Source organism: the organism of the source record quoted next, unplaced genomic scaffold (assembly GCF_019419815.1).
Source record: "Pyrus x bretschneideri cultivar Hongxiangsu unplaced genomic scaffold, Pyrus_bretschneideri_v1 Contig41, whole genome shotgun sequence".
NCBI classification, from domain to species: domain Eukaryota; kingdom Viridiplantae; phylum Streptophyta; class Magnoliopsida; order Rosales; family Rosaceae; genus Pyrus; species Pyrus x bretschneideri.
Window position 1 is genome coordinate 634,197 of NW_025999735.1, and position 13,273 is coordinate 647,469.

Genomic DNA, 13,273 nt, shown 5'->3' on the forward strand with positions numbered 1-13,273 from the left:
ATATCTGTTCTTACTTGGAACAAGGAGATTGAGTTCTCAACCGCTTGAATGCCGACGTCAGTGGACACACTTCGACCGTTGTCTCAGGAAGCAAAATCTTTTGAAAAACCTCGCTGCCAAGATCAAAAGTAAGGATGGAAGGGCTATGTTGAGATGGCTCCTGTTCAGGCGAAGTTTTCTTTGGAGAAGGATCCTCAGACCTCAGTACAGCTCCCCAAGGGATTGGCACTATGGATGTGTAGTCAGGCTCTTGCTTATTGAAGTGCTACAAGAAGAGGACAAAGTTAGTTCTGAAAGGTGCCTTTGTGGGGCCTTAGGTGTAGGCCTTGAGGCTCGCAATCAAAACTAACTGAGTGCTAGGCATGCCACTGCTATCTCAGTATAGTAGATGTAGAACAAGAGTGTTTTAAGTCGATTACTTGCGCCCCAAGTTACTTGGACTTCTTGTTATAAAAAAACTGTCGTGGATGGGTTAAGTCCACATTAAGTTCTTTTTCTTGCCTTGTGAACAAGGACTTTTAGTTCGTAGTCTTGTATGTTCGAATGAAGGGTGTCCAGATCCCCTTAAGTCATTTGCTTGGTTCTTGATTGATTTTAATGATAACATATCCATTAATCTAACCAGATCCAAATGCAAATAAGACTCTTAAAGTAGGAAAACAGGTGGATATGACTTGAATACATACTAAAGAAGGCATTAAGTAATAGATCTACAAATTTAGAAAACAAACAAAGAGCTTCGGGCAAGATTTCACCTTGTCTGTCAAGGTTAAACCTCTTGCAATCACTTCTCTTTGAATTAACAGGGGTTTATATGCTAAAAAGGGATGGATGGTAAACAAGTTTATACAAGGGAATCGATATTACACCACTGAGGGAGATAATAGAGCTTTTAAACTAGACAAGAGATAGCTTGTCGCTAAAAAAAACTGAATTTGGATTGATTTCAGCTTTTGAATGCAAATCTGGCTTGAGAGCAGAGTTTGTATGTTTGTTTGTTTGATTGGTTGAGTGTCGTTGTCTCTGGGGCCTCTTCCTCCTATTACTATTGCTGTAACTTTGTTCTTGCCCAAAAGCACTTGGAGGGTAGTGAGTCATCAACTTTTTACTTGGAATGCCATTAGAAAGTATTCTTTGGTTGGTAGTAGGTTAGTCTTCATTCATTGTCACTTCAATAGTAAGCACGTGGCTTGCATTTTGGCTGAGAAGGCCTCAATTTGCCTCTGGCCTTGATACTAGGCTTCAGGCAAGTCCTCTTTAATTTGGCACCCCTGTGCTTTCCTTCATCTAAGTCCAATGTTCAAATATTAACCTAAATAGCTCCTTTGTGATCCAATAGACAACTCTATTCAGGAAAACGCACACAGATTGCAAAGTTTTGACATCATCTGAAACAGCAGACACTGCGATAATTGTCCTCCAACGATTCAGTCTAAGATTGTAAACCTCAATCCCAAAGATAATTTTGTTGCATAGAAACCTCGCAACCCTCACAACCCTATAGTCGTCAACCTCACCATGAAACCCAAACCCTAGATGAACGAAAACAGTTGTATGTTGAAGGCTATTGGGAAGTCTTTTCAATTTTCTGATTGATGGGTTCCATAGATATACCGGATTCAAGATGTAGAAGCATACCTGATTCAATTATTCCAATATTTGAACCCAAACAAATGCGTGAATCAAAGATCCCTAAAACCATTCCTTAGCTTCATGTGGAATTTGCCGCAAATCAAAGAGAATGGTCGTCTTTTGTATAGCGTTTTTGTTCTCAGAGCCGAAAGGGTTTGTTGTTCCAATGGTGATGGTGGTTTCGGCTGCATCTAGAGTTTTTTTTATATTTTATTATATAGAGTTTCAGTTCTTAGGGTTTTCTTTTCTTTATATACCCTGGGAGTGCAGTAGCTAGCTGCTGTTTTTTACTTGCTTCTTCCACTGTGTCCGTATTAATTTGTAATTTAAAAAAAAGAAAAATTATTACCATTATGGAGGTAAAAAACTAATATTTCTTTTAGTGAAAAGCTCCATGTCAGAGCGCAGTGTAAGAGAAAAATGTTGAAGTGTCCTATGGAGACAAATCTGTGAAAGGAGGAGATTTCTTTGGTGGGGTAAGAGTTCTAAAAGTAAGCATTTAAAGAGAAGGGAATGGTGAAATTATAAAATAGTTGTTTAATGTTTTCCGATTTTTCTTTTTTGTGAATGATATTAACGGGAAGGAGATTTAAACTTAGAACCTAAATAATTTAAAAATGCCTGCTAAAAAGCTAAACCAACGGGCTCTTAATTTTTCATAATTATGACAATTTTTGAAAATCAATTTTAGAAAACATTACAAAACATGCAAGTACGTGAACCAGGATGGCAAAATAGCGTGTTGATGGTGATGGTGAGTCATGTGTAAATATTTTTAGTTTTTAGTTTTCATTATTTTTTAATATTTGAGAAAAATTATAGAGTGCTACATATAATGGAGTGTCATTGTTGTTATTCAAGGTTTGATTGTTCGTCAACTAAATATTCAAACGCTTTTTACTCATGAAGATCTGAATGAAGAACACATGTTACCTTTACTTAGTTACAACAGTTTTTTTAAAGCTCTCAAACTTGCAAAATGATTCTCATGAACCAAACTACTATTGGAATTTTTTTGTAACATGTGGGTATGGTTAAGATGAAGGATGAAATATTGCTTCAAAGCACGTAGTAACTACACTATCTTTCAGACTTTATTCGGCTCCACATCTAATGTTTCTCAAAGTCTAATTTATCAGACTTTATTCGGCTCCACATCTAATATTTCAGACTTTATTCGGCTCCACAATGAAACCCAGCCTTACACTTATTGTTTCTCAAAGTTTTGCACATTCTTAAGACAAGCCCCAAACTCACAGAGATTATAGGAAACACTCAAGTTTATACCAAGAACAAAATTTGCATAGAATTATCCTCAGTACTCTAGTTTTTCAATGAGAAGGTGGACGTATTAGAAGGCTAATATTTCTAATACTTGTTGGGGATTTTGTAGTGTATTTACTCTTGTTTTCTTTTAGAATTTGTCCTCTATTTATAGTGACATGCCCCAACCCCGATATCCCCACATACCAGGGTAGGCACGTGCTGACCGACATTTGAGGGTGACGGCCATTTTAAACATGCATGCAAATAAAGAATAAGTAATTAGAACGATTATGCCAAAGGATGAACGTGTTCAGAGCATACACTTACTAAAAATAATATGGAAGAAGTACTAGAAAAATATACGAACAAGGGAATGATACCTATACTGACGAGACTCAAGGATACCTATGCTATAGAGTCTTGACGCCGGGATCGATGCCTCAATTCTAACTCCTGAGGGGGCGCAAAACAGAAAAAGTGAGTGGACCTCTTTATAACTTATATATATTTTTTTATAAAATATTGGCCTAGCATGCACTGCATATTTTATGAATGGAGCATGATTTATAATATGTTTTATAGATTTTCATACTTATGATTTATTTAGATTTCTTTTACGGAATAATTATGATTTATCGGATTCTTATAATACTAAAGGTTATGAATCATTGGATTTTCGGTTGTGAAATTTTATGGATTCACGTATATGTTTGTTATAGAATTATGATTATCGTTTATCATGGATTTATGAGACGAGGTTTGAGCTTTTGAGCTCTGATGTTTGATACGAGAGTTTAAAATACAACATTCACATAGAAGAAGCTAAACATGAGATAGAGGAGATGGATGTATGCTATTTTATACAGCTTCACCTTCGGGTGATAGAGAGGTTATTCAGCTTCACCTTCAGGTGATGGACAGGTACTGCCTTCAGGCGACTATGATACCCCTAGTAGAGTACTTCACGGATACGATTTACAGATGTTTTACGAATGTTTTACATGGCATGCTAGGGTTTTTATAAAACCTATATGTAGTATTATATATGTGTTTTCAAAACAGGGGGTTAGTATGTTCTGAAATAAATTGGTTTTTCGTATTATTAGTATTATTATAAACTTTGGTCCACTCACCTTTTTGGTTTTTGCACCCCCTCAGGACATAGCGACGAAGAGTACAACCCGAGCTTCGAGGCGTTTCCCTACTAGTGACTTGCCTCCCTCCATTTGAGTATGACTCCCTTTTATGATCATTTTTCACTTGATGCCTTACTTTCTCTCGCATTTTCATGTTGTGGTATGCTCTGGACATATTCGTACATATTTATTCAGATTTGTGAACGTTGGATACTTGGTTTCTTTCGTGTTTAGGTTGGATTTCAATTACTTCTATTTTAGTTTGTGTTGCATCTTCCATATGAATGTTAGTTCTGGCATATTTTTGAATTGATTGTCCCTTGATTCGCTCATAGTTTCACACACTCATGGCTTTCGTCATCCTTGGGTGGCGGCCAACACATGCCATCTAGGTGCCATTTGGATATTTGGGTTGGGATGTGTCATATAGAGGTACCATAAGTGTGTCATTATGAAATGGTTAAACAATCATTCAAAGGCTCATATTACTTGGTTTGTAATCAAGAGGCACCACTTCAAAGTTTCATATTACTTGGTTACACAATCATTCAAAGGCTCACATTACTTTGGTTTGAAATCAAGAGGCATCACTTCAAAGGCCCATTCTACTTGGTTGAAAAATCATACAAAGACTCATATTACGAAGTGTGGCTCTAATCTATGCCACCAAATTCCAACATAATTTGCATTCTGAAGATATATCTCACCTTTTTCGTTAATGTTCTTTAATTTGCTTCATTTTTAGGGAACAGTCTTACTAATATTGGAATTACAAAACCACCTAATATTGGTCATGCTTAAAAATTGGTCATGCTGTTGTAGGTAATTTGTTGGAAATTGTCTTGGACAAACTAATCTTGTATTTCTCACTGGGGCAGTTCGACTTCAGGTGAAATATGTCGCTCTGGAAGGGGACTCTTAAATCTTAGTCCAAAGCCTGCAGAGACAATTGCAAATTTTATGGCAAATTCAGTCTCTTATACAAGACATATGAAATCTTTCAAGACAAATACATGGCTTAGCTAATTTAGGTCATGTATTTGATATGTACGGTTTAAAGATCCGTAAAGAACTTCTTTGTAATGTTTTTCCTTTTTAAAAAGAATTAAAATAATCTATAGCCTAAAAAAGGCAATTAAAAGTCCAAACAGCGTGAACCGGTTCAAACTCATTACCTTAAAAATCAAGGAGATCGAGAATTCACAGAGAGAGAACATGTATTTTTAGAGAGAGAAATCGCAAGTTCTGTAATGCACAAATAGTACACAAATGAGTATTTATACAAAATTATTGTTTTTACCATCTATTTATCCCATCTCTACCTCTATAAAGAGATGACACAAACATATGGTAAGTAAAACACTACTCGTCTCTATAGGTTTGTATGGTAGCTTAACAATTAAGCAGATCCCTACCAACTATAGGCCCTGTTTGGTATAGTCTTTGCAATAGAAAAATGTTTAGTAAAGCTAAAATATCTTGTTTATTAAAAGCAGTGGTCTTTAGATAGCACCGTTTAAAAGCAGCATGTAGATTGCTTTTAACAACTGTTTTAATAAAAACTGGAGTTAATTAAGCCCTTAGGGAACCTTTTCAATACCTAGAATACCTTCATTAGTTTTATAAATTACATTATTCTATCCTTTACACGTACATTTTAGCCCTCGGAGAATACAGTGACCACCAGTACCAACCACTATAAACACTAACCTTATACCACCATTGTTGCCACCACCACCACAACAACCGTAACTACCACCACTACAATCATAATCACCACCAAAACCACAACCACAACCACAACCACCATCACCAACATTGCCACCACCATTGTTGCCGACACTGCCATCACCACCACTATAACTACAATCATAACCACAAATGCCACCACCGTCGCCTCTATCACCATATTTACCTCTACGCCCAACCATCACACCCCATTAATGGCACTACCACCATACCCCCACCATAAATGCTACCATTGTCACCATTGTCATTGCCACCACCCCCACTACAACTTTCATATTTGTCATTATATACAATTATATCACTTTCACATTAAAAATATATCAAATGCTTTTACTATGCTTTTCATAATCACAACCCTTATAAAAATATAGTTTACCAAACGCTAATCTTTTCTATTTTACATTTAATTATTCTTAAAACACAACAAAAATAGTTTTTCTTAAAAAGCATGTCAATATCAAACTGACTCATATATAAGCTGACATGGCCAACTAAACTAATCCAAAGATGACGCCCATACAGCTATTACAAATCGGTCCAATTCGTTGGTATTCAAACCAAGATAATGCTAGAAAGACTAAATTTTCAAAACCAAATTTTGTAAACAATATGATGTGATTGTTGATGCTTAGATTATTAATAAGTGTTGATTAACGTGCTTATTTTTTATTAGTGACATATTACATATTTTACAAATTTGATCTAAAAAAAATTGATCACCTAGCACTACTCATTCAGACAATCTCCATCTTCTTCAAAACTATACATAAAAGAGGAGAAAAACATGAAGATATGAACAAAAATGGCAGCAGCGGCAGAGACAAAGAAAATCAGAGCAGCAATAGCTTTTCACGAAGAGACATTTATTTAGATTGATCTTTTTTGGAATTCTCCCAATACTTGGGACAACTCCTACGACTATAGGGCAACAACATAACAACTGATCTGAGCCGTACATGTGGCGGAACATCTCATGATCCAAAATATTGCAAATTACATAAACGAACTTCAAACTTGACAGCAAAAATAGAACCAGAGTATTAACTTTTAACACGATTCAGCAACCAAGGCAAGCTGACAACCGATACAAAATCAAAGGAAAAAGACCCCGCCAGAACGAAAAGGCAAACAAAGGTTGAATGTGAAGGAAGCCACCAAGGGAAGACGGTGAAGCCGATCAGCTCCTGAAAACCAAGAAGTGGGGTTCGGGGTTCTTTCAGTCTGGGCGCGGATTCGATCATTCAGTGTCTCTTGGATGCCCGCATTTGCATGATTGATCAACAAGTAACAGTTAGGGTTTCGAATTGAAACTCCGTAGGCATACTTGAGGTATGATATACTTCTCGGGCATTTATCTGATTACTTTGTTCGACTGGATCATCCAAGAACTGTTGCGTGTTTCATGAGCTTTTCTTGATTTGGGTTTCTCGTAATGGTGCATGGAATTTTCGTTCCAAAATGCTTTGTATGTTCTGGTAATTAGGCCTTTGGTTTAGCTTCACCATGTTTGTCCTTAAGTATGAAAGAAGACGAAGAAAAAAACATATTCCGGAAGAAATCTTGTTTAAAATCCTTGCAAGATTACCTGTGAAATCTCTTTTACGGTTCAAATGTGTCTGCAAATCTTGGAACACTTTAATTAGCAGCCCTGATTTCAAAACCGCCCATCTTGGAAAAAATATAATGCGAGATTCATACGATTATCTTCTTCTCCGCACTGCAAATTATCGCTTTTCGCTCTGCTGTCGGGATACAGTTGCTAAGTGTTTGGATTTAGAGCTTCCGGAGCAGGAGAATATAAGTTTACGCATTAATGGTTCTTGCAATGGATTGCTTTGCCTCTCTAATCATGTAGGTCGGTGTTTGAGGAATCCTATATATCTATGGAACCCATCAATCAGAAAATTCAAGAGGCTACCGAAAGGCCTTATTCAGCACACAATCCGTTTCGATGCAACTGGATTTGGGTTTCACAGTGGGGAAAATGACTATAAGGTTGTGAGGATTGTGAGCTTTCTGGGGAAGAAATGTATCTTCGAAGTTGAGGTTTACAGCGTTAGATTGGATGCCTGGAAACGAATTAGCGCAGTTCCTCCTCTTTCACCTAATGTCTCGTCTTTCAACACTAACTCATTTGCATACATTGATGGTGTTGTGTACTGGATTGTATTGGACCATTCTCAGCAGTGCACTTCCATCCTTTCTTTTGATTTCGTCGGTGAGGTTTTTCAAAAGATTGTGCTTCCTGATAAGATGGGCAAAGGCATAGAGTTTTTTCACACCAGTATTGGCGTGTTTGAGAAATTAGTTTCTATGTTCCATTACAGACAAGATGGGAAGGATTACTACTGTGACATATGGGTTCTGGAAATGGAGACTTGGAAAATGATCCGCACGATTGTTCTTCCAGAACGTGGATGGATAACGTGGCCATTGGGTTTTAGAGCAACTGGTGGAGTTCATATTGCTATGCTAAATGGAGATTTCGTTTTGTATAATCCAGAACCACGCCAAGTCAAACCCCTTGGAATTAAACTTCATGACGGGTACGTCGGTTCTTATAGTGAGAGTCTGATTCTTCTCGATTGAATTCTGATTTCTGTGTCGTGAATTCTGTTTTCGGGTGTTGTAAGTCGTAATGTGCTTTCGGAAGAATATGTTTTAACACTCTTTTCTCGCAGACTCTGTCTTTGTTGTGATATAATCCAGGATTAGAGTGTCCAACTGATGGGTCCTTTCCATGGTAGTCTAACTTTTACTCGTCTAATTGTGAGTTTGCAATGGAAACTTGAAGCAATAAAATACAGTGTATAACGAACTGTTCCTTGTAAGAGTAAGTGGGAGTCAGTACTGTGACATATATATGGGTTGTGGAAGCGCCAATGATCTGTAGCATGATCGTTGGGGATTAGAAAAAATGACATTCCGTTGGGTTTTTAGTGCACGGTGGACAATATTTATTTTTGTGAGCTATTATTAGAAAATTTCATTTTTTTTTAAAACAGGTCCAATAACTATTATCTTTTTGTTAAGTTTTTAATAACATTGAAAATTTTAAAGTATGTAATATACTAAATCATAAGATTTAATCCCATCAACTATGTTGTATTCCGTCTTTTTACTTATTTAATATACCTATATCATAAATAAAAAATCAACAATTTACCTATATTACAGATAAATCATTTTTAGCTACCTATATTATAGATATTTTTTGCTTGTAATATACCTTTTCAAAATTAGTTGTATTCAGTTCTACCTTAAATATGTTTCACTTGAAATTTTTTATAGTGTTCTTATGATATAGGTATTTTAAAATTGGACTCAATTTAAAATATAGGTTGAATTTAAACCTAAATCTAACATTGCTAATAGTATTGAAAACTTTAAGCTTATAACTTTTTATTATTATTATGTACGATATTTCTACTGTCAATGCTACGCTATGGAGCAGATGAGGAAGAACAGAGATGGTTTGAACTTTAGATATAGTGAGATTAAAGTATCACGCTTATGTCTTTTTATTTAATTTTTTTTTCGTTTTGGAACTTGTGTATTGACTTTGTTGCATCATCTCTTGCTTTTGGGGTTTTGCCTGAACATTTCTCTTTAATGAAGTTCGAACTTTCTTTGGATTGCTTACATTGTGAAGGTGTATTTCAGTCACCAACATAAACTCACGATTTTGAAGTTAAACTATGGTTTGTAATTTTCAATTATTACTTCTTTTAGCCCCATAAACTCCCGATTGAAAAAAAAAATAGAAAATATTCGTTGTGTGGTGTAGATTGCTAAAAATGGAACGCGTAAATAGTAATATAAAAATAATCATAAGTATTATTTTTTTGTCATTAATGCAAAGTATCATTATGACCAAAAAACATTACTAAGTAATATTAATGGGAATTGGATCCCCTTCTGAGCATAGGGACCGAAGCCAACTGAGCAGCCCATCTAGGCCCTTGAAATTTGTTTCAACGGCTTCAAACAGAGAACCCCTCTAAAAGTTATAATAATTACAACCGTTGGATCAAATTTATAGAGCCCGGATGGGCTGCTCAGCAGGCTCCGGTCCCCATGCTCAAGAGGGGATCTGATTCCATATTAATGTATCAACAAGACAATATTCATTTTTTATTAAAACATGTTACTCGTGATTACACAACACCAAACCAAATCTAAATTTTGCTAATGAAGCGTGCAAGATAGTCTACCAAACATATGCATGCGTACATAATGTGACTTGGAACCAAAGTCAAAATTAGACTTCAGTTGAGTAAAATTAGGCTCTCAGTTTAGACATCAGCGTAGGCTAAGTACTCGCAATTCAACCCGATTCCAGTAACCCTAATTTCGATAGACTTGGGATCAAATAAAGCCAATTCTGGGTGCATGATCTAGATTGTCGCCTTTTATAGCCAAATGAAGGGCTGGTTTGGTATTGCTGTGCTTTGAAAAAAAATCACTTCTGTTGTGTTGTGAGAATAAGCAGCTGTGAAATAAAGAAGCAGAGTGTTTGGTAAACTTTTTTGTAAAAGTGTTTTTAAAAAAAAAAAAAACAGTATTATAGTGTTTAATAAACTTTTATGTAAAACAGATGTGAAAAAAAACCAGTTTTTCAAAGCTGGGTTTTGCAGCTTCTTGTTTTTGGCTTTTTTTTCACCCAAAACTGTGAAAAAAAATTGAAGCTAAATGTTTACCAAACACAAAAACAGCTCCCAGTTTTTTTTTATATTAGCTTTTTTCAAAATCATCTCAGTATCAAACCAGGCCGAAGTCTGCCATCTGCTTCCATCCCTAATGGCCATGCTAATTTAGAGTATGGAAAAATAATTGTCTGCATCATTTTCCAAGTATTCACTTCCAACACGTTTATGTCACAGTACAAGCCAAGCAGTCTGTCTATTCTTACTTGGAACAAGGAGATTGAGTTCTCAACCACTTGAATACCGACGTCAGTGGGCACTTCTACCGTTGTCTCAGGAAGCAGAATCTTTTGAAAAACCTCGCTGCCGAGATCAAAAGTAAGGATGGAAGGGCTATGTTTATGGCTCCTTTGTGATCCAATAGACAACTCCCTTCAGGAAAATGCACGCAGACTGCAAAAAATTGACATCATTTGAAACAGGAGGCAGCGCGGTAATTGTCCTCCAACAATTCAGTCTAAGATTGTAAACCTCAATCCCAAAGATACTTTTGTTGCATAGAAACCTCGAAACCCTCACAACCCTATAGTCATCAACCTCACCATGAAACCCAAACCCTAGATGAACGAAAACAGTTGTATGTTGAAGGCTATATTGATGGGTTCCATAGATATACCGGACTCTCCAAGGTCATAAATGCAGAATTAGAGATGCAAACCAATCCATTGCACGAACCGTGAACGACGAAACCAAAATCATGACCAGGAAGCTCTAAATCCAAACGCTTGGAAAATGTTTCAGCATCAAAGAGTGACAAGCAATTGCTCATGTCAGTGTGGATGAGTAGATGATCACAAGAATTTTGCACGACATTCGTTTTAAGATGGGCTTTTATGAAACTAGGGCTAATAATTAAATTGTTCCAAGATCTGTGAACGCATCTGAACCGCAAAAGAGATTTCACGGGTAATCTTGCAAGGATGTCAAACAAGATTTCTTCCGTTAAACTGGATCTCATCAACAAAGGTTGAGCATCTCTTCTATGCCCTTTTACATTCTTACGGGTAGACATGATGAATACTCAAATGAATAATCAAAGAATTCAAAGAAGAAAATTCCAAGATTACAATTCTGGATATCGTAAGCGCAAACAAACCCAGCTCACCAAAACGCAACATAAACAGATCGATATCCAAGATGTAGAAGCATACCTGATTCAATTATTCCAACATTTGAACCCAAACAAATGCGTGAATCAAAGATCCCTAAAACCATTCCTTAGCTTCATTTGAAATTCGCTGCAAATCAAAGAGAAAGGTTCATCCTTTGTATCGTGTTTTTGTTCTCAGAGCCGATATAGGGGTTTGTTGTTCTAATGGATGGTGGCTTCGGCTGCTTCTAGAGTATTTTTTTTATATAGAGTTTGAGTTCTTAGGGTTTTCTTTTCTTTATATACCCTGGGTGTGCAGTAGCTAGCTGCTGTTTTTCATTTACTTCATTCTTTCACTGTGTCGGTATTTGTAATTAGCTAAAAGGAAAAATTATTACCATTAGAGAGGTGAAAAACTTATTTTCTTTTAGTGGAAAGTTGCATGTCTAAGCGCAGTGTAAGAGGAAAATGTTGAAGTGATTCTATGGAGAAAAATCTGTGCAAGAAGCAGATTTCCGTAGAGGGGCAAGAATTCTAAAAGTAAGCATTTAAAAGAGAAGGAAATGGTGAAATTAAAAAATAGTTGTTTAATGTTTTTCGATTTTTTTTAGTGAACGATATTAATGGAAGGGAGATTTAAATTTGGAACGTCGGAAATTTGAAAATACCCTATAAAAATCTAAACCAACGGGCTGTTAATTTTCATATTTATGACAACTTTTGAAGGTTAGTTTTAGAAAGCATTACCAAACATGCACGTACGTGAACTATGACAGCGAAAACGGGTATGTTGATGGTCATGGTTAGGTGTAAATTTTTTTGTTCTAATTTTCATTATCTTTTAATTATTTGAAGAAAAAATTGTAGAGTTGTACATATAATGGAGTGTCATTGTTGCTACTCAAGGTTTGTCTCTTCGTCAATTAAATATTCGTAACGCTTTTACTCATGAAGGTCTAAATGAATAATACATGTCACCTTCACTTAATTACAGCAATTTTTTAAAGTTCTCGAACTCACAAACTGATTCTCACCAAACTACTGATGGAGGAGTTTTGTAACATGTGGGTTATGGTTATGATAAATGATGAAATATTGCTTCAAAGCACGTAGTAACTACGCCATCTTTTAGACTTTATTCGCCTCCACATCTAGTGTACTAAGGATATGTGAATAAGCATATGAATACAATGAAACTCGGCCTTACACCTATTGTTTGTCAAAATTTTGCACATTCCTAAGACAAACCCCAACACGAGAGATAATAAGAAACACTAAAGTTTATACCAAGAACAAAATTTGCATAAAATTGTTCTTAGTACTTTGGTTTTCCAATGAAAAGGTGGACGTAGTAGAAGGCTATTTTTTCCTAATAATTGTTGGAGATTTTGTTATGTATTTCACTCTTGTTTTCTTCTATAATTCGTCCTCTATTTATGGAGGTATAAACAATCATTCATATTACTTGGTTTGCAATTAAGAGGCCCCACTTCAAGAAACTCATTTGAATCCATTCTCAAATTTCTAGAACGTGTTTCATGAGTGATTTTGATACCATATACAAAGTGTTGGAAGACTATAAATAAACTTGAAAGGATGTGTGTACCTTTTATGTGGAAGCTTGAATCTCAACACGCTCCTACAAACACGAACAACTGCATTGACCCTCCATGCACGTCTAAAACCTCATAGGT

The 13,273-nt window shown here is 36.0% G+C and overlaps 2 protein-coding genes across 2 annotated transcripts; one reads left to right on the top strand and one right to left on the bottom strand.

Moving 5' to 3' along the window:
• Positions 1-4,900: 4,900 nt before the first annotated feature.
• Positions 4,901-5,965, bottom strand: LOC125469229 (chorion class high-cysteine HCB protein 13-like). The gene is made up of 2 exons (XM_048566319.1): positions 5,689-5,965; positions 4,901-4,971 (listed from the first exon to the last, which is right to left on the bottom strand). The coding sequence occupies exons 1-2, from the start codon at positions 5,963-5,965 to the stop codon at positions 4,901-4,903; spliced, it is 348 nt and encodes a 115-aa protein (XP_048422276.1).
• A 1,501-nt stretch (positions 5,966-7,466) lies between these two features.
• On the top strand, positions 7,467-8,372 carry LOC103933891 (F-box/kelch-repeat protein At3g06240-like). The gene has a single exon (XM_009343595.3). It carries the CDS (start codon positions 7,467-7,469, stop codon positions 8,370-8,372), a length of 906 nt encoding a protein of 301 aa, XP_009341870.3.
• Positions 8,373-13,273: the final 4,901 nt, after the last annotated feature.